General features: G+C 33.0%; 2 protein-coding genes across 2 annotated transcripts; both read right to left on the bottom strand.

Annotated features, from left to right (window-relative positions):
* Positions 1-1,148: 1,148 nt before the first annotated feature.
* Positions 1,149-15,526, bottom strand: LOC144346119 (uncharacterized). The gene is made up of 22 exons (XM_085496117.1): positions 15,018-15,526; positions 14,230-14,426; positions 13,837-13,978; positions 12,929-13,624; positions 12,449-12,507; positions 11,756-11,953; positions 10,516-10,560; positions 10,258-10,341; positions 9,565-9,630; positions 8,664-8,761; positions 8,331-8,454; positions 8,042-8,161; positions 7,707-7,774; positions 7,069-7,108; positions 6,422-6,512; positions 5,926-5,986; positions 5,577-5,628; positions 4,844-4,941; positions 3,130-3,265; positions 2,929-3,005; positions 2,024-2,080; positions 1,149-1,601 (listed from the first exon to the last, which is right to left on the bottom strand). The coding sequence occupies exons 4-22, from the start codon at positions 13,560-13,562 to the stop codon at positions 1,457-1,459; spliced, it is 2,253 nt and encodes a 750-aa protein (XP_085352243.1). The 5' UTR covers positions 13,563-13,624; positions 13,837-13,978; positions 14,230-14,426; positions 15,018-15,526; the 3' UTR covers positions 1,149-1,456.
* Positions 13,589-25,319, bottom strand: LOC146728621 (uncharacterized). The gene is made up of 9 exons (XM_085496116.1): positions 25,247-25,319; positions 19,770-19,943; positions 18,885-19,031; positions 17,288-18,670; positions 16,547-16,686; positions 15,643-15,844; positions 15,018-15,125; positions 14,230-14,426; positions 13,589-13,624 (listed from the first exon to the last, which is right to left on the bottom strand). The coding sequence occupies exons 1-9, from the start codon at positions 25,254-25,256 to the stop codon at positions 13,589-13,591; spliced, it is 2,397 nt and encodes a 798-aa protein (XP_085352242.1). The 5' UTR covers positions 25,257-25,319.
* Between the last annotated feature and the right edge of the window lie 1,413 nt (positions 25,320-26,732).

The following is a 26,732-nucleotide window of genomic DNA, read 5'->3' as shown; positions in this document are numbered from 1 at the left end:
GTTCAAATTTACTTAAAGATGATTCTTTTTTTTTTTTAAATGTCTATTTTAGGGCAACCAAAACCAGAGAACATAATTGTGTCGGCATTTCACAGGCACTTTTAAAACAAAACTTCCTACTTCTATAATTTTTTTTAAACAGTATCATCTTGTTATAGAAGTGGCTCTTTGTATAAGGAGCTGCATACATTTAATATTTGTGAACTTAACATGTTCCTGTTTTTGCATGTATGCTTCTTATTGCCTCAATGATACTATAGCCAAAGTATCGGTCCTATTTGGCATATTTTACCACAGCTTGCTTTTGTTAACCCTCACGTTCCAAATGATGATCAATTTACAGTATTTGTAATGTGATAAATTATGTATGTAGGTGTTGTTTATTATAATAAATAAAATTGTGGCTAATATTCAACTTTCATCAAATGAACATGTACATGAATTGGATTTAATTTTTAGCTGTTTTGGGTGGCTTATAGACTGGATGAACTTTTATGAAGTCTATGATTCCCTTTCTCAAACCAGTGAATTTATAACCTGATGAAAATCTGCTGAAATTAGACCAAGTAAATATTCTACTTTTTTTTTTTAATTATAGAGCGCCCTCTGGCGGTTGCTCTGAGAAAGTAATAAAATAATTTGAACTGATTAAAGTTGAAGATTGTATAGCAATTGGTTATGTTTTCTAGAAGCTAAAGAAAGAATGATGCTAGATATTTTGACCTAACTTCACTACCTGCAAGTTAGGTACATGATTACAGTTGTGTGGATGGTACTGTTTTCAAAACTTAATGGTCAAGCACCACAATTCATAGCTGCAATGTTGCAGGCTCACATCAGATTCAAATTTTATTGTTTTTGGTCTTGTTAGATAATGTGTGGTGATAGGGTGTAAGAGTGGTTTCAATGGTGACGTGATATACATGTTGATCACTGCAGTTCAACACTATTATGTTGACTGGAAACAAATCCTTGTTAACACATGCAGAAGCCAACTTGTTTCTTTTGAACATAAAATAGGACTTTATACCCTGGTACTCTAAGTCGATAAAACTGTGTCTGTTTTTAACTAACAGTTGTTTCTTAAAAGTGAGGTATTAAATTAGAACATGACAACATTTGGTAAAAAACATTTAAAACAAAAGTCCTTTTTTTTTAAAAACAAAAGTCATGTTTATTAATCCTATAGAGTTATGTGTTAAGGATTTGCTATCAAAAGAGACAAACAAAAATCACATGTGCAATTCATAAAAATAGACTTAAAAAGGCAATCAAGTTGTGAATATGCATGTGAATCTGGGAAACTAAGTTTAATTGCACAGGATCTGAAATTGGAATAGTATCCTACTATTCTATCATCTTAGCCTGAATCATAAACGGAGAGAGCAGTTGTGACAATTCAGGTAATGAACAAATCTTGATGTTTATGTAGAATAGTAATTGAACAAATAAGGCATTAGTTTTCAACATCAATAAACTCTTCCTGTTCAGTACCATCCACTGTTGTCATCTTCATCTTGCTTCTCAATTTCATGCCCAATAATACAAAACAAGTTTTCTGAATAACTTGGAAATAATATTCTTTTCTAACATGTTGCTTCCTATGTGAAGAATTGTAAAATAAATGAATTACATTTAACGTAAATTTTACCGTAGTTTATAATAAAATGTTGAGATGGTGATGATCTAATTATTCACCATATTCCTCTATATTACTCACAGGATACACTGTGCAACTTTGTCTGCTATACAACTATTGTAATTTTGAGGTTATTAGTGGCAATAAATTTTCTTGGAAGTCACTGCAAATTTAAATGGCAAATGACAGTTTTTGGAAAATTATCATTACTTAAAATGCTCAATGAAATTAATGCTCACTGGCTCCGGAAATTTGGGAAATTTAATTGATCATAATGCATATAAGACCAAAGAAGGACTCCTGCAGGTTATGGATGTGTACTTTATTGTAGTTGTTTTATAATTCACATACCATGTCATATATATAAAATTTTTGCTTACTTACTCCATTAATGACTTGCTAATAATCTCAATTGTATTTGGTATCTGGTATTCAGTTTCCCTGAAGTCAAAGTAAGAGTAAATATCAACACTTAATTACTGATTGTTCTTGCTTACCACATGAGTTATTTTGAACACATGAATTGTTTATTAGTCCTCATTTGGGATTTATTGATTGACCTCTATGTGTACATGTGTACATATATCTGTCCATTTAACTGAAGCTGTATTTGGACATGTCTTGGCTGAACACACCTTCACATAAACATCATACACTTTGATTCTAGATGGCTGAATGAAAGTCATTTAAATGTTAACAATTCTTAAAAATCTTGCTGTTCTGCAATTTCAAAACTACTATAAAATTTGTATTTGTATTTCTATTAAAATGGTACAATGCAACAGAGGGGATGCGGTTTCTATTAGAACATCTACACAAATTAGAAATTGTGATTTTTTCGTTCTCAATTGTTCAAAAAAAATGCGGCTTCTAATACAGGGTAGATCTTCGTCGTACATGAATGGATTTTGAGTATACTTTTTACATACATTGGAAATTATAGAACTTTGTACATGGTTTTGTGTTTTTAGACCGGTTTTAAAATGGCTGACTGGTGACAATTTTGTTTTAATTTACTTCTGACATGCCTTGATCATTCATTTTTAAACTTTATAGATATCATACAACATGTCATACATATGCTGTTGTACAGCCATGTCTCAAAGCATCAAATCAAATACATTATACACCATGTCATTTGTTCAAAAGGACTGGCTCATTTCAAATTTATTCACTATTGAACCAACAGGGACTTTTTTATTCATTATTATTATACATCTACATGTAGCACCAGATCTTTACATATGAAAATTTACAGTGTGCATTTTTCATTTGCTGCTTAAACCTACCATGCTTGGCAAACTTGTTGTGGTTTTTTGCGTGATGTAAATGAATCCATGACCTTTTTCAGAACGAAGTTCTGTATCTGTAATTTAACAGAATCGTTAGTATATGCATGTAAATTGTAGTAGATAGTGATTGACAAACAATACACTACAGTGTGTGATAAAACATTAACTCACAAATTACAACTAGCTTTAACTACTTACCTCATCTGGTATTCTTCGAAGTACAGTTTCATACTGGCTCTCTACATTCTTGTCCTTTTTGCAATCTTTTATGTTTGGTTGAGTAAAATATTTACATGGGAATTGGTGGTGCCATAGAGCCTGGAGTGGTGTAGTCCTGTAAGTGTAATTGTTATTTTAATTAATGCAATGATCTGCATCTCTTTGAATGATGTTTATCCATGATGAGGCTCATACTGTGTCAAATTAAGGTCACATTGTCAGTGCATGACAGGTGTTTTTACATGAGAATCAGCAGAAATACTAATACTAGTATTTGTAGCAATATATTTTTGAGTTTTTATAGTCAATGCTCAAGGTGATTAATTGTTATCTAGTCTTAAATTCTCATATCTTCATATCTATCAACCTTTTTTAGCTCCGCTGTTGACTTTGTCGAGCAGAGTTTATCATATAAGTGATTGTCCGTCGTCGTCTGGCGTCCGTCGTCCATGTCAATGTTTTACTTTTTCAACTTCTTCTTGAAAAGCCTGAATGCTTTGATACTTTGTGTATATGTACTTTGGGTAGACCTCTCTCAGATTTGTTCATTTTGTAATGATATCATTAATTCTCTAATTTTGGTGAATATTTTTGTCATTTTTGGTAAAAAGTGTTATTTTCAACTTCTTGTTAAAAACCGCAAGTCCAATTGCTTTGATATTACATATATAGATACTACATGTGGACCACTCTCAGATTTGTTCATTTTGTAATGATATCTTTAATTCTCTAATTTTGGTGATTATTTTTGTCATTTTTGGTAAAAAGTGATATTTTCTACTCCTTGTTAAAAACGACAAGTTCAATTTCTTTGATATTACATATATAGATACTACACGTGGACCACTCTCAAATTTGTTCATTTCATGATGATATCTTTAATTTTCTAATTTTGGTGAATATTTTTGTCATTTTTGGTAAAAAGTGATATTTTCAACTTCTTGTTAAAAACCGCAAGTCCAATTGCTTTGATATTACATATATAGGTATACTACATGTGGACCTCTCTCAGATTTGTTCATTTTGTAATTATATCTTTAATTCTCTAATTTTGGTGAATATTTTTGTCATTTTTGGTAAAAAGTGATATTTTCTTCTTGTTAAAAACCACAATCATTTATGGTGAAAAATGATATTTTTGAATTCTTGTTGAAAACAGCAAGTCCCATTGCATTAATACTATGTACAATGTTCATTTTCTAATGATATCTACTGTTCTTTAATTGAAATGTGCATTGCTAACAGCGGAGCTATCTCGGCCGAAAGGCTACTTGTTTACATATACACTAGAATAGAAACTAGATTTTCCTGTCACAGATTACCTTTGTTGCAATTAGAATTTAAAAGCCTGGCGATCATCTTGTGATTCACATGACATAATAAATGAATGATATCTACATAAAAATATTGCATACCCTTCTCTCATAAATCCTTAGTATAATTTAATGATGCTTCTACTATCAAATTCTCTAACCAGATCCTTGCATTGTATTCAACATAGGGAAGGGCATCAATTATCCAATCCTTATACACAATGTTAGCTAATATCAAAGTCATGTACAAATTAATATGTTAATATGTCAAATTTTATTGAGTCCAAAAACATACTGAAGCGCCATCTGACCACTGAGTGTACATTGTAATGTATTCATATTAAATTGTTATGTGATATAACAACACAGAACATTCTTACCTTGATGATGGGTTATCATGTATATTTGGATTGTCTAGGACTACTTCCTTCATAACATTAATGCACTCATTGATTGTGTCAATCTTGTGAAATCCAATCTGGAAAAGAATGTGGTAAACATTAATTAGGGAGAAGGCAAAATTAATTAATTTCATGCCAACTTGTTAAACTGTACTATCTTTAGGGCTAGGATGTCTTAGACAAAATAAGAGTTACAAAAAGGAGGTTAATCAATGCACCAAAATGTTCACTACATTCACCTGGTTTGAATGAAATTTGACAATGCATTATGGAAATCCAGTTCTTCATTGGCAAAAACATTGAATTTTTTGCATTTTAACTTTAAAATAGCCATTATTTGGCCATTTTTTCTCAACTAGTTGATCTCTGTATGAGTTTGCAATCATTGATCACACAATTGGTATGCTGGAAGCAGGAAGGTCTCAGAATGTCATCACATAGTGTTTTGAAGCATGGTACAGTCTTTGTGAACTAGACTTTTTTGTCAAAGCAAGTAATCATTCTGGGACCAACCACAATATACGGTTGCATGTGACGTCAAGACAACATAATTAGTCTCTATGAACCCTATGACTTGAGCCGGCTCGAGCCAGCAAAAATAAACCCTTGCGGTTGAACCCCGATTCTTCAGATGTGTTCTACATAATACTAGTATAATATAATTCTAATGGTGCAAACACAGTTGTATGTTATGATGGATTTGTGTACTTACCTGATTCATGTCCCATTCTTCAATCAGATTTTCTTTTAAGCACATTGGGTAACTAAAAACAGAAGTGTATTTTATATATCATTATAAGAAAAATAAAAATTTTGACTTCGTCTCCCTTATGTAGAGTAAATAATGGTACAATGCAACTTAATACATAAATGCTCTGGTACAATTCACAGATCTGATTAGTTGTTGGTTAAAATCCATGCATATTAATTGCATAATTTATGTGCTTACAAATTTCATACTGTACTAATAATAATAAGCATACTAATTAACTGTCTTTTATACTGTTCATATTGATTTGTACAACTTGTTGTATATTTCATTGAGTTTACATAAAATTTACCTTTCTTCTGTTTCTTCCATTTTCACATTCAATGTCTTGTTCACCTTTTCATAGTGTTTTTCTATATTACAATGGGTAGAAAATATGATTAGTTATACAAAACAGATTCTGTTGAACAAATGTACCAACAGGTACATGTAAATTGTTAAACGTTGTTAAATCTGCAGACACTGGCAATTATACCTGAACCATATCTTTAAAGTCATGTTGTCTGCAACATTTTTGAAAGCCTTTCAAATTTCTAGTATTGGAACACCAAAAACAAAAATAAAAAAGCATGGTTTTAATCCTTGCCAATGTTATTTTGAAGCCATGTAAAAATACAAAATTAGTTGATCTCTGTAGTGATACTAAGTGAATTTTGTTTTATGCTGAAACCACTGAATAGACATAATGTGGTGTGGGGCAAAATACTTTGCTTGAGTGAGTACACCTTGTAATCTGCAAACATTTTGCCATGTTTGTGCAATCTGTATTTGTATTGTTTTTAACTTACCAGTGGTTTCCTTTTTCTTCCTACAATGTGTGATACATTTTGTAGTTGACGCAGACCTCTTACACATTCGGTGTTCTTCAAGTATTGAGTCCTGTAATTTAAAATAAAATAAATATGTTAGTTTCAAAACTATGTGATACCGGTATACTATTTTGAACATGAAAGGGTGCAGCCTCCTTTCAAAATGCTGGATTCAGGGCTACTTGAACATTTGACTTGTAAAATAGTCTTCCTGCAATCCCTCTCCTTTGGAAAACTTGAGAACAAAATAGATGCAGCCCTCTTATTTTCTGGTTGCTGGGGGAAGTCTATCACTTTAGTGATTGTGATAAATTTTTGACCATATTCTAGCTAATACTAGTAGTGACTATTGACATAAAATAAACAAATCTCATAGCAGTCCACCCAAATATCAAAGCAATCAGTGGTTTCCAAAAACTTTAAAATAATATTTGTGACCAAAAATTACAAAATTATTTAAGATATCATCAACAAATACAGTCTCAAGAATTTATACACGTATACTTTCAAGGATTATAGTATTCTGACCGAACTTGTACTGGTTATCAGGCAGATATTTTGTTATCCCTGTTTAGTAAGAATTAGTAATAACAGCACAATGATCCACAAATGTTAACTCCACTTACCAATGTGTGATTTATTTTTCTTTTCTTTGTAACTTCTTGTCTACGTAAAATTAAAGATACACTGTAAAACCATGCTCTCATCCCAAATTGTGTTGGCAAATGCATAACAACAAATGAATTTTTTTTAAAACATCATTAAAGTTAGTTTTTTTCGAAAGGAAAATATGCTGCTGACAATATTACATTATTTTAAGCAGTCATTGGAAGTCTTTGCAGTCAGTGTATTTGTGTACTAATGTAAATATGTATGTGCGCCTTTTGCATGAATATCTGAAGAACCATGCCACATTTCAGTGAAATTTGGCATACAGTCGCTCTGTGATAATGCACAGACCTATTTAGTTTTAGGTTTAATTCAATGCAAATTCTCTAATTTCAATAGAACAATGTACTGTTACTTGGAAGCCCTGGGATAATGCACAGACCTATTTAGTTTTAGGTTTAATTCAATGCAAATTCTCTAATTTCAATGGAACAATGTACTGTTACTTGGAAGCCCTGGAATAATGCACAGTTTTTCGTTAAAATCTGTGCGTATTTCATAAAATTTGCCAATTTTCAGCTGGTTCCACAAAAATCCCTCAATAACAAAACTTGATATTTAAATAGCATGTTTTTAATATGTATAAAATTTATACCTGTTTGATTCTGGAAATACTTGTGGAAGATCCTCATCACTGCTTGTATCATTGTCAATCAGTATCTCCTGAAAAAAAGTTCAATCAATATGTATTTCAGATTATATTTTGTTTAGTAGATCTCTCTGTCGTTAGTTATTACCGAATTGCATACGTTTACGAACAATGTTTATAATAACAATTTTGAAAAATTAAAATAATTCCAATTTAGTTACACTGTGTATTTGATAAACAACTTATAGCGAAAATATACCTGCCACATTATTTCACAAACTTGTGACAATATTCAACAGTGTTCAGTAAATGGGCAACTACTTTTGTGTCTGTCTACTAACCTTTTGTTTCATATTTTCATAAAACTCTAAAAGTTGAAGTGCAATCTTCATTCTCATGATGTTGCTGCTGTCAAATGTCATTGAATCCATGGCTTGTCCAGTAGTAATACACTTTGCAAACTGAAAATTAGAATTGCATGCACAATTTTGAGTACAAGGCTAAAGTAATATATATGGTCAAGGAATTGTGAAACACTTTCAAAAATGAAATCAGACATCATGTCCAATATATTGTTATTAATATTTTTTCTCTGTAGTATATATAAATGTATTGATGTCTGTTACTTACCAAACAAATGTATGCACCACAGCTGGATCCATCATTTTGTACTGGATGCCATTCTTCATAGGCATTCCAATTAAAATCAGGTACAGCTTCATTCAGCTTCTTTGAACGAATCTCAAAATATTTACTAAAGCGACACAATAAAATCACATGAAAGTTATTAATATATATTAACATTATGCAGGGTTTCAGTTGTCTCAAAATCAGTTTAGGACATTTTGTCAGACTTGAAAATGAGTGTCTTGATTATTTGGCATGTTTTGAGTTTAAAAACAGTAAATAATTAAATAAAATTAAGGACATTTTGAAAAACTGAACACCATATAAATTACTTACTGCATTAATTTTCCATGTTCTACTTGTTGTTTATTCCCTTTATCTACATGGTGTAATGGATCAAAGTATTTGATTTCTCGTGTTATGAAGTCCATAATCTGTAAATTCAAACGTGTTAAATTACTCATTCAAGCGAAATTCATGTTATATAAAATGTTATTCTAGATATTAATATGTAATAGTATGTGAATGATTTTGTTTCGAACCAAGGAGCTGGATCCAAAATCAGCATTCCATTAAAAATAACTAGTATCAATTCCAAATTTAAATCAATAGATATCTTAAATCACATCATAGTTTAACTGATAACTTCACGTATGATTTCCTTCTTCAATTCACCGTGGAGACACATCAGTATATGGCACCTCTGTGTTTGATTTTGTCAACCTAAATACATGTTTATAGTGAGAGTTCTGCCAATTTATAATGACGACGTGACACCCTAAAAAATTAACCTTAGCTGGCCAAGATTTGATGTACATAATTTAATTTTTCTGATCTTGTTCGTGTTTTTCAGATGGACTTTTTTGATTTTATGAATGTTGTGCCATTGCTGATCGCAATCAAACTTTATAAGCAGGTTATATAACATTAATGTCATTTGTTTAATGGTCTGATTCAATATGGGTGACTCAATTTAGATTTGTTTGCTATTTTACAACAGCTGTGTCATGTCAATTTTGGGCATTGTTAATACATGTGCTTCATCAAGTTTGTTTCCTTGTGAAAGCATGCAATAGAGGCCTTCAAGTGGCGTTATACAACCATTCCACATTTACCTTGATAACCATCACGATTTTAATGTAACCATTAGGGTTTGTATACTGAGTATTGCTGAAATTTAGAAGTGAGAACACTTGCTATTTAAACATTTCAATTTTTACAGTGTTTATTTACTTACAAGTAGAGTCCAGTGATTGTTGTCATTAATAGGTAGAAAAAGAAATTTCACCTTATTGAAATCAACCTGCCAAGAAAAAGTTTAAACACTTGTATTAGTATTCTCAGAACAGTGCTCACAGAGAGGAAATTAAAATTGTAATTATCACATTTATGCACTCACATGAAAATAAATAACAAGCATGTACAAAATATTAATACAACTGAATAAATAAATTTAAAACTGCCGATGCCAGTTTACTGTAAATCACCTCTCAACACTTCTCAACTTGTCATTCTTCAAACTTTCCCATACATCAGCCAATGTTTTGATTCAAAATGCAAAATGTTAAAATTCGGTTGTTTAACTTGTGATACAGGTACTGTTGTACTGGTATACATTGTGTTAGTAAAATTTGATTTATTTCATTTTACTAAATAGTTTTCTGTATGATGTCTGAAGTGCTCAAAATAAAATGAAAGACTTTTCATGTATGTACACATACCTTTGGCAACATTAAATACATGCTATCAATTGCTAGGTTATAAGTGGGTTGCTTAATACCGATGACAAATTACAGTTGCCTTAATTCAGAAATTACCCTTTGTCATGGTTACTTGTTATATAGGTCAATTACATGACCTATATAATCCTACTTAATCATGTGTAATTTTCTACATTAAATGCTTTTTTGTATAAACTAAATTAACAAACCTTTTTATTCAGGTTTCGTTCTATACAACCTATGTCATCATTTGATAACAGTTGATACAATGATGGATCAAAACATACCATGTGCTGAAAATATGAATAAGTGGGAATCATTATTTCTACAATAGGTTATATTTACAATAGTATGCCAGTGACAACATGTTAAATATGTGAGAAAAGGAATTATTTAATGTTGTCCTTTTTAGATTCAAAACAGGTGCATGTATATCAATATCACATGTGTAAATTATCATGACTTGCCTGATGTGCTTCTGTTATCAAAATGTCTATATAAGCCATTATTATCTATTATAAAAAGAAATATATCAAGTTCAACATATCTTAAACCACAATTATGACATCATAGTATTTTATTGAGCAGTGTTTATTTCCCAGAATAGATGAAACTCTTGATTATCTAATAATCTTCTCAAAATCCCGAGTTCGGGGATTCAGACAATATGCTTTACCTTGTTGAAAAGTTGTTGAGGCAGACCAGGATTATTTTACCATGATCAAAGTGAAGAAGTGAATCTTCCTGTTCTCTTTTAAGTTTACTCATGGCCTGACTGGTTTTCAAACCTTGTGACTTCATTCATATCAATCCAATTGTCAAGTGGTCACTCTGCTCACTAAGCTATGCAGTAGTTTGTTGACAGTTCCTTTATCCTAATGGTTTTTGCTCAACTAAAATGATTTTAATCACATAGTGCCATGCGTTTGTGCAATGCTGAATGCATTTTCAAACGATGGCCTGAGGGACTGTTATAGACCTCTACACAGTCATTCAACACTGTAGGGAAGTTCTCCTGTAGTACATTGAGGTGATTGACAGATAGAATATAATCATTAAATTACTAACTAAATCGCAAGTTACAGAAGAAAACGCAGTATTTTATCACAACTTTCTTTTGACCACATCTTTGTTGTACATCCCAACTGGAATGACTTGGACTGCCCCTTGAAGTAAAAAAATGGAACCTGACCAATTTCTGGAGATGGATTGTCAGACAGTGAACACATGCATGACAATTCAAATCCCATAAATTCACCTTTCCATGCAGATGAGCTCTGCCCATATGCAAATATTACTATGTCATCCAGATGCATGCATAATAAATAGAATTTTGCAAACACTTTACTTGAAATCATTTTAGTTGACACAAATTTAGGCCTGACAGACTGTCAACAGTCTGGCAACTCATGATGATATATGTTCATACAAGTCTATTTGTCGTTTATGATTATTATTGTTCATCTACACTAAAATAGTTTCAATACAAACGCATGCAGCAACCACCTGGACACAAACTTTGCTGTAATAATCATTATCTGTTTGATTTAGCATTGATTGGATTGTGGTCAAGATGCTCAAGTCAGATAACCACTGCCCTGGTGTTTCTGGCTTGATATTTGTAGTTTGTGTTTATCCATTATATATTTACATATTATCAGAAACAGGCAAGGAATTTGAATACATGTACTCCCCATTTGTACTTACCTGTGTGCAAAAATGACCTGTTGCCCACTGATCCTCTTTGAGTACATCTTTAGCAGTTATATCAGCAAGTTTCTTCTCTTCTGATGAAAATGGCCCACCATCAATAGTTTTAAACATCCATCGACTTATTTTATATGTTTGTGTCCCAGCCACTATATCATTGTTTAGCCATAACTCAATTTCCCACAGTTTGTGTACCTGCAATTTAAAATTTATTCTTGAATGATTGTAACTATTTTGCTCAATTGCTAAGCAAGAAATTACCCGTTTGATTAACTATTAGGTGGTTGTAACTCATAATTGTTGAGAGAATAATATTATATAAGCTTGGTTTGTTAAACTACTAAGAAAGTTGTACCACTTTTGGTCTTGTGAATCATTATTGCGCCATTCCTATATTTCAGTAGACCCAATTTTGTCTTCATGTAGATTGTATACCATCACATTCTATTCATATGCAGAGCATAAATAGTTTTTGTATATGTATAACTATAAACCATCATTGTATGTACACAACCATGTCATTCCTTTAACAGTAAATGACAAAGTGTAAATAATAAACCTACCTACTGTTTTTTCTTCTGTGTGGTTTTTTTAATACAAACAAGACGTTTCTGAATCGTCCAATGTTTCTTGGTATAATTTTAACACTTTAACTAAATTTTTAATTAAATCATCAAAAATTCTACATACCTGATCTTCACGGGCATCTGTTCTACATGTTTGTTCATTTTGAGAGTTACCTGAAAACGCTGTTAGTCATAAAAAAAATTGGTAAATAGTTTGATCAACTCTGAATTCAAAATTGTATGTATAGTTGCTCAATTTTGTGACTAAGAATCAACCCATTTAGTTTGGATTGGATTGGCAGATGAATTTAATATTGTATCTTTCTGTGATGGTGGATGGGATAAATTATTTTATTATTTATGGCATGCTTTAACCAATTTCATTCACATCCATATGATTTGCTACTGAATTAATTTATTTTGCAATTTGTAGACTCTTGCTGGTTTTAATTTCATGTGTCATTTATAAACAATTATGGTACACTTCCTTGTACACTATTTGAGTGCAAATAATGACTGTTATTGATAATGATAGTTGATACATTCCCACTGTGCAACAGTTAAGTGGTTCTAGCTGGCACTCGTGACATTGATGTTCACTTACCACTGAACTCTGATTGAGATTGTGTAAAAGGTAATCCCAACTTGACCCTTCCAAGATCGTCTGTGGTGATCTCTGTCTCTCTGCATTGTTTTTTCATGCCCGCTATCACTGATGAATTCCTTGTTGAATTCCTAATTTCATTAATTAGGCGCTGTAAAAATACATGAGTGGTACTGCTCATGCTGTTCATAAAGTAGCTATTGCGACCAATGTCTCTGAAAAGTTGTTCAGCAGTCTGCGAATTAACTACCCCCTTCAATTCAGGCACATTACCAATTCTTCGCAGCACTTCTTTTTCATTTTTTGTATTGGCCTCGTGGAATCTGTCAAACATTGCATACCGTGTACCTACTCCAGTTATTGGATGAAGTGTATTATCCATCAATGTTTGACAGTCAAAACCACTACAAAAAACATCCTTCACCCATGGAAAATGAACTACCATTTTTTTATCGAGTCCCAATTTAATGTTTTCCTCTGTTGCTTCAGCGACTCTACCTTGATGTGGATGAAACATCTGTGGTTCCCGGTTATTGCCATGTGCAGCAATGAGATGAGCCATATCAACAATGCAAACAGTTGGCTGATGCTTGAAAGACAGTAGAATGTCCACATAGTCTCTTGGGCCTTCCATTCTTAGTGGGCATTTTATTGCATATACTATCCCGTGTGGACAGGTTGCTGCAAGAACACCTCCTAAGCAAGGAGAAAAACAAATTCTTGATTGTTTGTGTACAGATGAGTTCAGTATTCAACTTAAGCAAGTTTATAGGTCAAGAAATACATTTACATTGGAGCATATTCTGAGGTGAAGAATACCTGGGTTACCAAACACCACATTATTTGTATGTTATTGGTTACATATTATTCTTAGGTAATTCTGTTAAGTAGTGTTTTGTTTTGCTTACCTGATGCACCCCATATTTGAGCGAAGATCTTGTCATATTTGTGTCGTGTTTTTAATAAATGCTGTATTCTGAGAACACAGTCAGATTTACTGCCTTTGTCTGACACCTTGAGTGTTTTGCAGAGTGAACGAAGAGTTTCTTTCTTTAATGAAGCAGATAATGGCACTGATTTATTGAAGACAACAAATACATGCATAATTTCTCAAATAATGTGAATGCAAGTTATGGGGTACTACACGAAATTAATATTATTTGCATATTATGATTTCTTAAATTGCTAATGTTCTTCATTGTGTGGCCAAATAAATGGGTTTACCGAATAATATAACAAAATTGTCTGGGCTTGACTAAGTTGTTTAATTGGTTTTTAATACTTTGATTTGTTTTCTCTACCTCAGAATGGTGTAATAGTTCAGTTAATCTCTCTTCCTCAATTACTTCACCGTCTAGTACTTCTTGCCCATTATCTGTTTCACGGTGACACTTTCTGTGTTCTGTGTTAAAAACTATGTTGTTTTTTCTTGTATTCTTACCAATCCATGGTGCCCAGTAAGTATACGATGGTTTAACACTGTACTGGTTCTGCCTGCCTGTTGTAAAATGAAATAATTAAGATATTTAATTATACCTGATGTGTGGTCAAGTTAGGAATGAATACATCTATGCCAAACTGTGTTAGTGATCAGGAGGACATAACACACATATCATCGACCTAACTGACAGATTGAAGATTGAGGGCAAAATACTGTAAACCATTAAAACTGTCTATTAGAATTGTTAACATTTTCAGATTTTGTGAATCTCAACTGACAAATATTTTCAATTCTCTATTTTTGGCGAATATATTTGTCATTTTTGTTATTTCCAACAAGTTCTTGAAAACTACCAGCTTAATTGCTTTGATACTTGGTTATCAAATTGAGCTGGTAGTGTTGAAGAAAAAGTCTTATGGATGTGCGTTGTTCGACTTGACTACCACAATGTTCTTTTAGGACAGCAGAGCTATTTCACTGCCAGGTTGCTTGTCTACAGCAGAGTGTTAAAAGGGTTGATGAAGTGGACAGCATGAAACATTGTGATGTGAATGAGATGAATCAAGGTTTGATTATATAATAATTGGTTGCAAAATCTTTAGTATTATATTGATTAGAAACTTGTCTTGTAGTTTATTCTTTACACACCTGTGCTGTATGCTCTTGCAATTATCTCTTTTGTCACTTGCTTCCAGAATTCTTCTGCATCTACAGTATCATGCTGATCAGAATTAGCTGGAACCTCTAGTTCACTTACTAATAAGTATTAAAAAAATTTCAATAAATTTGGCATAATGTTGACACTGATTTATATTGGCCCACTGGATTATCATATTCTCTTGTTAACTCGGTTGTAGACAAAAATGACAGAGAAGAGCTGTTCATATGGGTTTTGATTGTCTGTCGTTCGTCAACAGTTGCATTTTCAACTTGAAAACTACTAGCGTGGATACTTGGTACGTAGGTGGACCTTTGTCAGATCTGTTTTAGTGAATATTTTTGTCATTGTTGGTTCAACTTCCAGGCCCATTATATTTGTAACAAGATGATAACAATTGTTATTGCCATAGCAACAACCAAATAAACTGCCATGGTCGTGATATGGCAAGAACACTAACAACTATAGTCATAGTCATACAGAACATTATCCCCTTTGTTTTGAGGAAGACACTTAGCAGAGTTAGCTGAGCTAACCTCAAACATTAGGTCACTTGTTCCTGTAAAGCACCATCTCTCCATGTGACAAGACATGAATAGTCAATTATAAACTTGCCATTCAATTGGAAAGCCACTTTTCTATTTAAATCCAGTGTCAGGATTGGTGGATGATATCCACATTGAACGCAGTTGTAGTTATAGGAGTGGTCATTCAGTGCCTCAAAATGACAATATCCATTTAATATATCACTTTCTGGTAACTTCTCCTTCCAAGTGCCTTCAAATGCTTTTGTTACACGACCAATAGCTGAGTGAGACTGAAAGATGCATTGAAACAATATTCTGTGAAAAATTAGCAACTTTGTTTAGTGTTGGATAATGCAACTACAGATGATATATGTAGCACAACTGCCCTCTTGGTGGTATAAAAACACATTTTTTTATATTGTATGGTATATATAATACGGTATATAATATACAGCTACAATGTTTTAATAAATTGTGATGCAAATTGTAATAATTTGTTGAACATAATTTTTAATTGAAATACTGATCTCAGTAATTTGCTTAAAATAATTTGACTAATTTATTACAAATTGATCAGGTCTATTTTTCTGAAAATCTTGTAATACAATTTGTGTCGTTATTACAAAATGCTCCTTTACAAATGGGACTGTCCTTTATTATATCAATACTTTGACAGTGTTGTTTTATTGCTATTCCTAAATATTATATATTGTAAGTCAAACTTGTTCACTTTCCAACAGTTTCATGCATTCTTTTTGAACTATACATTAATTCCAAACTCAGACAAGCAACATCTTATAATTTTATTGTGCAAATGTGAATTACATGAGCTTGTGCAGTGATAATGGATTTGACTAATATTTTTGTTTAGAATGAGACTAATATCAAATGTACCGGTAGTATATACATAGTACAAACATGCCTTTTGTTTTAATTGTGTAACATGCATAATATCTCATTATGCTTCCATAGTGAGCAATTTTTGTACTTACCATTAAATTGTTTCTTAGAAAAATACACATTTGCAGTGATAATAGTATATTATCATTAAAGTTGTGGATTCCATCTGCATATTCTTGATATCTATAAAACACACCACATTTTGGGCACTTCTTACAACATGTTTGGACACCTACATGTGATATGGTAAAAGTAAAGCCAACATTCTTAAAATTTCGTGTGAAATACTTGATCATCTGAATATTCACATAGTTAAATATTTTACATACTGTTAAATCTGCATTAGAAGCTGCATCCCTAATAAAAGTCACATCCATTCTTGAGAACCCAAAATTCCCCAATTATCATATGTGCAGATGCTTTAATAATAGAAGCTATTCTGTTGTATTGTACCATTTTAATAGAAGCACTGCTTCTAATACAGATTTTACAGGCCTTATGAATCTCAATCTCAAATTGAAACTTTGATATTCCTCTTTCAGATGACATGATATCTGGACATAACTTTTTTCTGCAATCAGATCTCCAGCTGCAATTAATTTTTAAACAGGTAAAATTACGTGTTGACTATATTTACAACAAGTGTGGTTTCTGAACAAGACATAAGAGACTTGTGCAACAAAAGATTTTATCATTTGTTCATCTGACTGAATGAATATTCCACAGCCAAGTGATGAAAGGCAAGTTGGTTCACACCAATTAGACATCTGTATGAATATTGTGGTGAATCAAATTCATCAAATTCTGTCCTTTTTGGATAACTCTATACATACCTGAAACTATACCATTCATTGTTATAATCTTGGCTTTGTTGGATATAACCATAGGTGATGTAAGTGGTTCATCACATATGTGGCACATGGTTTCAGTTGGAATTAAACATTTCTTTTGTGAAACATCTTGATTTATCATATCTTGTGGTAATTGTGCAGGTATCAGTTTGGCTGTTAGTTGATAATCAATCATAATATCCAACAGTTCATCTGATGGTGGATACATGCATCTATTTTCTGCTTGTTCATTGTTTTGTGTTGTTGTGACATGCATGTCATCATCTGATTCTGTCATAGTTTGCAGTCTATTTGGGTATTCTTGAAACACAAACAGTCTTGCAAGCATTTTATGACAGCATCCTTTCCCAGCTGAACAAGGGCATCGAAACTTGTTGGCCATCTGGTCAAAGGTTACAACTACCCTTTGAAAATAGCTGTACCAATTTTTTTCTCCAGTAAACACGGAGAAATACAAATTTCTCTTCTTCACATCACAATCTGAAAACATTGGGTGAACTAGGTCAACTTCTTGTTCAGTAGCAAGTTGTTGCATTTTTTGACATGCTTCTTTTCTTTCTGTGGATATAATTTTTACATTTGTTGCCTCATTATATGTAGTTTCCTGTATCTGTGGTGGGGCCTGATATGAGGCTGAATACAGGACACTTTGGACATGAACACATTCATATGAGGGAAAATCACCACGTGAGGCTGCCTGCAATGTCGCTCTGCAGGATGGATTTTCACATTCAACATTTTGTGGAAATCCAGCAACTTTCTTCTGAATGTGAAGTGGATAGCCAGTTCCTTGCATTACCTTTGATACCATGTAAATACCATTTTTTTTATCAACACAAACTGATTTGTGATGTCTCTCTTGACGCACAGTTAGTCTCTTGCTATGCATCTCCCTTGAATGCCGAGAAAGGTGTTTTTTCTGCATTATGCGAGAACACACTTTACATTTGACAGTCTGTTGGAATTTTGTTTTGTTTTTCTTGACTCTAATTCTCTGGTTATCATGACCATCATCCTCTTTTCCTGTGTCCTGGTCACTTCCATTTTTTATTCTTGGACCAGTGAACTCTGCCTTGGCACTTGGACCAGAGGGCTCTGCTTTGGCACTTGGACCAGTGGACTCTGCTTTGGCACTTGTTCCAGTGGACTCTGCTTTGGCACTTGGACCAGTGGACTCTGCCTTGGCACTTGGACCAGTGGACTCTGCCTTGGCACTTGGACCAGTGGACTCTGCTTTGGCACTTGTTCCAGAGGGCTCTGCTTTGGCACTTGGACCAGTGGACTCTGCCTTGGCACTTGGACCAGTGGACTCTGCCTTGGCACTTGGACCAGTGGACTCTGCCTTGGCACTTGGACCAGTGGACTCTGCCTTGGCACTTGGACCAGTGTACTCTGTTATGACAAGATGAAATTCAGTTTAGCGGTATCTGTCAATTGTTGCTATGTATTTTTTGTCAGGTAATTAGTAACAGTCACTGGAATCTAAAATTATGGTCAAATTCATGAAAATACTGTCTTAAAACATTTATTGGTACATCATATATAAATAGGGAATACTGCAGAATATCATGCTTCTTACCATCCCCAACATTTCTTGCATGTTTTTTCTTCAGGTGGTTAATTAAATCATCTCGCCTTCTGATTGATTTTTTGCAGAAGGCACAATGAAAATGAACTTTGCAAATTCCATTATGACAGTTTTTGTTGCACTTCAACATATGAAACCCTGTGGGAAAAAAATACGTGTCATCTGTATTTGCTTTCAAGATTGCATTGAAACATTCGAGTAATAGGTGGTTAACACTTATGACTTGTGAAGATTGATATGTATTACAATACAAGACCAATCATGATGTGTATGACTAGTCACCAAGATGTGCTTACTCATTCCAGACACCTGGTACCATTGCTGAGATGTTAGTGGTTCATGGTGGTCAGTTCTCTATTTTGTTAACAGTGATCTATGTATCATGGACCTAGTAACATTTTGTGACACTATTTATTCTTTTATATTTTTTAGAACAAGCTGTATGGAAACCAACATATCTGCATTGTATACTGGATATAATGGAAATTAATGAAGGCTAAACTAGAATGATCAACATTGAATTGATAGAATATTTTAATTTATAATGAATGTATTCCTTTGATAATCATATTCAGATGTGTTCATTTGTTACCAATTTTTTAATTGTTTCTTTATACAATTCTTTATTCTCCTTAGTGTTTAATTTTGCTTGTTTTTCACTGTAATTTATTAGAAATCCTAAAATTATATTTGCTCATTCAATAATACTTTATTTTAATAACAAAGACCAATCAATATATCAAGTCAAAGGCTTATCCTGCACTTGCCTAGAATAAACAAGTTTAAACTTCACATGTACTTCATGTTCCAACTCTTCTGGGAGATTATAAATGCTCGTTTGAGTAAAATTTGTTTGAATAAAGAAAAAGAAAATACCTTTGAATTCTATATGATGTTTCCAGTGTCTCGTCTTCATGTGAGTGATAAACTTCGTCTTATATTTAGGCTCAAATTCAAGGCATAGTTGACAGTCCACTTTACCATTTATATTCAGTGATTGGAATCTTGAATTCCATGTATTTTCATCACAATCAAATATACCAATACTCTCTGAGATTAAAACAATAAGTGACAGTTACCATTATGACAAACTCAAATTACACGAGATAAGACAGTGGACTTTTGAAAAGATAAGGTTCAAAATTGTTTTTAATAAACATAAAAATATTTGTATTCCATTTTTCTAACAAATTTAACATATTGCCCACTGAAAGCATTCTTAAATATACTGAATGAATGAAGGAAAACTGCATCAGATAATGTGTTAAACTTCCAAGAGCATTCTCTAAATTTATAATGTGTAACAATACCAAGATCTGTTTGATTGTAAAGTATGACTCGCTGTCAGTAAGTTGGAAGATGCTGCCCTAATCCCTGTTTGAATTCACTAATTTTCAGATTATATATGACATGAAACATTATAAGTCTATTAGAAGTCGTATTTTTATATGATGGGCAGATGAATAATTATTAGACCATAGATACTGAAATGACGGAATAAAAACATGTTTTGGCACATTTTTTACCAAATAATACTGTAGAATACTTTATTTTCACTTGGAATTTATTTTCGCTGAAGGGCTGCTTCAGTGAAAATAAAATCCAGCGAATATACATTTTTTTCTGTGTCTCACATTCAACTCATCAAAAATCAGTGAAAATAAATTCCATGCAAAAATGCTTTTTCAGCGAAAATTAATTCCAACTAAAATAAAGTATTTCACAGTAATATATGCAATGTATGAATGAAACCAGGTAAAGGCAGGACTCTGAGAGAACATAATTGTTTTACTCTTCTGTGCAAAGTGTCAAAACTATGACAGTACTACACTCTCAAAGATATGTAATGGTACTTAGATAGCATATTAGCATTGTTTTCTTTATGGGGTTGTCAATCATTTTTGGCATCAGAATTAGACAATTATATTTTCCCAACCAAAATCATGGCATGTATATTTTTCTTGCTTAATTTTTGCTTTCTATTGCTACACTATTTCGAAACTTTTATGCATGTAGTTCATGTCATATTCTATAAGGGACCATGAGATTAATGCTATTATTCTAAAAGGGACCTTGGAGTTAATATAGAACATGTACTACCAGGGGGGGGGGGGTACTCAAGATATAAAAGGTTTTTAGCTCCACTGTCGACTTTGTCGAGCGGAGCTTATCATATGAGTGATTGTCTGTCGTCTTCCATCGTTGGCTATGTCAATTTTTTACTTTTTAGACTTCTTGAAAACTACAAGCCTGAATGCTTTGATACATGGTGTATATGTACTTTGGGTGGACCTCTTTTAGATTTGTTCATTTCAATTCTCTAATTTTGATGAATATTTTTTGCTTTGATATTACATATATAGGTACTACATGTGGACCTCTTTTAGATTTGTTCATTTCATGATGATATCTTCAATTCTCTAATTTTGGTGAATATTTTTGTAATTTTGGTAAAAAGTGATATTTTCGACTTCTTGTTGAAAAGTCTGATTGATTACTATACATATTGTTCATTTTCTAATGATATTTTCATTTCTTTAATTGAAATGTGCATTGCTAACAGCGGGGCTATCTCAGCCGACAGGCTGCTTGTTATACAGGTACGGTATACATTTCCCAGCATTTATTCAATTTATATCCTGATTCTGAGAGTCTGATATTCACCAGTGTGATAAACACATAACAATCGAGTCTAGTTTTCATTATGTAGTATAAATGTATTTTTTCCAGCAAACTTTGACAAATAGTTTTTACCAAAACTGAGTATTATTAATATAATTTCCCTCTATGATTGAGGGACTGTGGTCGAATGTTAGATTTTGTGCATGTCTCTCTCAAACGGAAGGTCAAGTGTATTCCCCACAAACACTGCTATGTCCGTTCTAGAGAATTAAACCAAATGTTTTTGAAAAATCAATGTAAATGCATTAATTATTCACTGGGTTTTAATTTATCTATTTTTGCTGATAAGTAAAATCCACTAAATTAAATCTACATAAACATGTAATATAAAACTTATTGTTTCCTTGACAAATTCGTGAAATTAAAACACAGTGAATACAGTAACAGTTATTACTTTGTAGCCATTATGACATTAATTCCACCCCACAGTATAGTTCACAAATCATGGGAACCACAGTTTCACTATGCTTTGTCTTTTTTTAACTTCCTTTGTAGATTGTACAGACACTAACATCTTCATTATTTAGTTTTGTTTTATATTGCCTTTGATATATGGCCTAATAAAGTTTGCAACTTGGGGTTTATTTTCATAATGTCAGCTGTGACTAGTCATTAATGTTGTAAAACAGCTGGCCTGAGTCATATGTTGGTTCATACATGATAAGTGTAGGTTATAAAGTAGTTACGCAATAGCCGTGTTCATGTTTATACCGGGGGGGGGGGGGTAGCAGTAGCTTTGACTAAAGAACGCCCATCTTGTTAAGAATATGCAAATCAATATAAATAAATAGAAATGGTAAATCCGTAGACATGGGCAAGGTGTAAAATGTAATAGATAGATAGATAGATAGATAGATATTTTATTTGTCACAAAATTTAGCATGAATGAAAAAAAAACATACAATAAATCAATGGTCAAGCAATAGGCTATTTTATTCGCCCGTAATTTGTACAAAGATGTTATTTTTTGGAAGCGTATAAAGCACTATTCAAATTAAATGTCCCATGCAATTTCCAATTTTGATTCTTAAACTCAAATTATCAAAAATATTATGAGTATGTAAAACGTAACTAGGAATTTGTTTTATCTGTAAAGTGTAAAAGCCTATTTTTTACTGTAAACTTAAAATGCCATCTTTATTTCCTGTAACCTGTACGAGCTGTCCCCCTTGCTCTCCCTCTTTTAACGACAGGGGTAATATTTTTTACCTCCATGTTCTACGGTTATAAAACCATACCAAGGCAAATTCAGAATTGCAGATTGCAGAATAACTGGAAGTACTACATGATGTCATCGTCAGTTCATTTTTTTGCGATAACGATGTTCCTAGATGTTCTTGCGTTGTTTGCCATTTTAAAAATTGCATATCGAAATAAATTGTTATTATAGTAAATCTTGCAAATGGACGTTCAATACAATGGTCATTCGGATGCTTAGGGACTGTGGCTAGTGCTAAGCATTCGCGCTCCATTTGTTAGCCCGTGCTCAAGATCTGGACTGGGTCTTAAAAAACGATCAGATTTAACCCGTATTTAGCGTTTATAACCCCATGCTATAAGCGTTCACGCTTTCTCTTCGTTTTATTTTACTTCTACAGTTTATATGCATGTGCTTGAATAATTGTACACAAATGTCGTCTTGACTTCATTCTCATGTCATGGAGCGCATGCTCATGCCAAGTGAAGTGATAATGTAACCTTCAAAATTTACAACTGTTTGCCAAATCATTGTCCTCAAAGTTAATTCAAATTGGCTTTACAATTATAACAGATCGTTTCAGTACTAGTATTCGACTCTATCTTGACTATCTTGACACAGCATGGATGTATTTACCTCCATTCTACAGTCTCTTGTTTGTTTGTTTTTTACTAAAAAAACAACAACTATTTCATGAGTGTACAAATACCATGGTAACCTGGCTTTCACAATTTATACTCTGGCATTATATTTAATTTTATTCAACAACAAAAATCACCGACAAACAAGAGATTGTATGTCCAGGCTCTACTTGGAAAGTATGGGCTGGAAGTGCAAAGTTTGGATTATGGTAATCCACTTTTAGTGTGTAACTGTTAACGTTAATGCTCATTATTTAATTTGTTGAAGCAGTCTTGATACGCGCCTTTAATATTTATATTGTCAGTGTGAATGAAATATGTTAGTAATGTGTAGGCGTTCGTATAAAAATTGGAGTGTCGCCCACCATTATTGTTTCCATGGAATATCCAATTTATTTAGCTTATATTTACTTGTTCGATAGTCGCATTCAATTTTACCTACTGTAAAAGAAATAACCGTTGTACAAAAGCACTGCATGTTGTGTTTTATTATGTTTTTCATCGTTTCTATTTGGACTTCAATTCTAGTATCCATCTTTCGTGTATTTGTTTGCTTGTTATTATTGCGGATAACTTAACTACTCTTAGTACTGCTGCGCTTACGAACGACACTGTCACATGAAGGGAAAATCCGCAAATCGATTAATTTATATTCGGCATTTGACATCAAAATAACTGGCCATTATAACATAGAGGGTAATGGCCATGGCCACTTAATCTTATATTGAATTAGAAGACACGGTAAAAAACGCATGATATTACTACATATAAAAGAAGCTTTTCAAAATATAATTGAGTTTCATCCCCAAATGTATTGATGGCGAGTGTCTTCAAAATCGTGGTTCATCGTGCAAAATAGATTGTTGAAGTGATTATTTTTTTTTTATGAAATATATGTATATTTTAGGCAATTCCATGACAGGTTCGTGGATTTAACTAAAAACGACAATCCTGGAATAATGCGACACCAATGTTAACTCTACATGGACGATCAGAGTTTTACAACACTTAATAACAATACGAACAAATGCATGTATATCATAGAACATGGTAAAACTCTTGCACATAATAAACATTGGGAGGTCACCAACTTTCTGTTGTTACTACGTTATACTAAAATATGTTTGAATATTTAGAGTAGTAACCAAAATACATCATGAATATTAACTTTTGAAATATAATTGTTGGTATGTATTGGTTCTTAGACATTTCAGCTTTGTCGTCCTATACTTTGTTTAGTAATTCGAACTTCCCAGATTGCGTAAAAACGGATAGTTTCGCTATTTGCTTATTGTGACACCCCCAAATCGAGTCATTTACATTCTCAAAAGTCAACAATGGTTTAGTCCCCTATTTTACGCTACGACTCGAATTTTTTATGCTTCACATGTTATTTACCTTCAATTATGTTTTGGTGGTTATCACTCTCGTTCCTGGTTGTGTATAAGATTATATATATATATAATTTTAGATTGGACATGTATCCCGTTTGGGATACATCAATGACAGCTTTTAGGTTAAAGATATACAAGCTAAAAATTAAAGATTATAATACCAATTTATATTTGCGCAAGTAGCCCGAGCACTATACATTTCATCGACCCATCACGGTTTGTTCATCTGAATATTATTTATAATGCAGACCATATAAGACAATATAACTTCGATATATAACCCCCCCCCCCAAAAAAAAGCTTAAATAGGAGCATTAATATACCTGAGCCAAAGAGGGGCGATTTATAACTTGCATTTGCGATACATAATTAAACCATTACTCGTATTATATACTGAAAGTATACAGTAATTCGGCGTTCAATGCAAAATGGACTTACCGTTATTCATGGCGAGAACTGGAAAGCTTAACGTAGCTGAAGACGTGCGACCCAACGTAGGCACATCAGACCGACAGCTCTATGAACTGTTCTCTGACTAGAAATGGAGCATCAACTGATCAACTACCAAAACTTTATTGGACCTTTCATCCATGATGACATAATCCAATAAATCATGTTCGTGACATCTGGTCAGTTACGTGTAATGTGTCGGATGACTCATAGCAACACAAGTCAGGGTCGTATTGCAAAATTCGTAATTGAACAAATAATCGTGTGCATCTTGTATTCCACACTTTGTAAAAGTACTGGAAATATTTCCAACTCCATTGAATTTTACACATAAATACGAATATTGATGATTTTTTTGTCATAAATGTGCCATATATGTTGTATCGATTTCTTAGTTGTGATATGTGACTGTTTAATGCAAGCTCGATGAGAAACAGTGACGGCAGGGGTTTTAAGTTCAAATCGAAATTACTTGTCACACGACAAAAATACATTATTTCAGTTTATGTTAGGGGCTCTTAATTGTTATGACAACAGTAGACAAAACAGTAAATGTTAATATTACTTGTTCACGCAACTGAACATATGCGATTATGATTGTGTTTTTTTATGATTATGCCATGTTCAGGCTGCTTCGAAGACCATGTCTGGCAGAGAATCATACAATAGTGTATCACACAGCTGCAGCGTACAGTGATGAACAGGGTTCTCCCACAGCCTGGAATCCAGTCATTCAGAGCACACGTTCAACGACACTCTAGAATGGCCTAAATACGGAGACGTCGTAGAATTCTATTTCGCCACTTATTGGGTACCTCCTTGCAAATAAAAGAGACACCGTTCTGCTAAGAAGAGTTTTATCAGTGACAATGTCCGTCACCACACTGGGGCAATGTGCGCAGTGAACTAATACTAGCATTTTAAGAAATGGGTGTAGTCACGATAGAGCTTTCAAAAAAGATACTAGTAATCATAACCTCATTTTTCACGGCCGTCCGCGAGGTTTTAGGCTAATGCCTGTTTCAGCGATAACTATCCGAAATTGTGCGTTTATTTTCCAATGTATGTGGTTCTAGTAATAGCATGGAAAGAGCTGAACACGTTGAAGTTGAATATTGATGTATTTTTATAACAATTCTATAGAGCACAATGTTAAAAGGAAAAGTTCGGCAACCTACAATTTGAAACATGGCACAATATCTCCGCCACACGACTCATGATTTAAGTATTGTAAACTGACAAAATAGCAAATACCCACTAAAATACAAATATCATTTTCTCTAAATTAGGCTGGTGACCTAAACCTTTCAAAATCAATATAAATATATTGCCCGGGAGTCAAATTTATTGGAAAATGGATAAATTCATATAATATGAGTAGGCTTCTATCATAAAAGTGTTTTACGTCGCGTCTACGCATATACGGTGTAATAAGAGTAAGTATATTTTTTCCCAAAACGCTAAGATTAACGCA

Source organism: Saccoglossus kowalevskii, chromosome 22 (genome assembly GCF_978046115.1).
Source record: "Saccoglossus kowalevskii chromosome 22, keSacKowa6.1, whole genome shotgun sequence".
NCBI classification, from domain to species: domain Eukaryota; kingdom Metazoa; phylum Hemichordata; class Enteropneusta; family Harrimaniidae; genus Saccoglossus; species Saccoglossus kowalevskii.
This window is presented reverse-complemented; position numbering and strand designations above follow the sequence as displayed.

Excerpts from the sequence above, each read along its gene's own strand:
- LOC144346119 (XM_085496117.1), bottom strand. The coding sequence starts at position 13,562 with ATGGAAGGCCCAAGAGACTATGTGGACATTCTACTGTCTTTCAAGCAT. Across the intron at positions 7,109-7,706 it reads GTATTTCCAGAATCAAACAG|ACAAGAAGTTACAAAGAAAA; the intron begins GTATAAATTTTA and ends AATTTTACGTAG. Across the intron at positions 3,266-4,843 it reads CATGATAACCCATCATCAAG|GACTACACCACTCCAGGCTC; the intron begins GTAAGAATGTTC and ends TTACACTTACAG.
- LOC146728621 (XM_085496116.1), bottom strand. Across the intron at positions 19,032-19,769 it reads ACATCATATAGAATTCAAAG|GGTTTCATATGTTGAAGTGC; the intron begins GTATTTTCTTTT and ends TTTTTCCCACAG. Across the intron at positions 13,625-14,229 it reads AACTATTACACCATTCTGAG|GAGGTGTTCTTGCAGCAACC; the intron begins GTAGAGAAAACA and ends CTCCTTGCTTAG.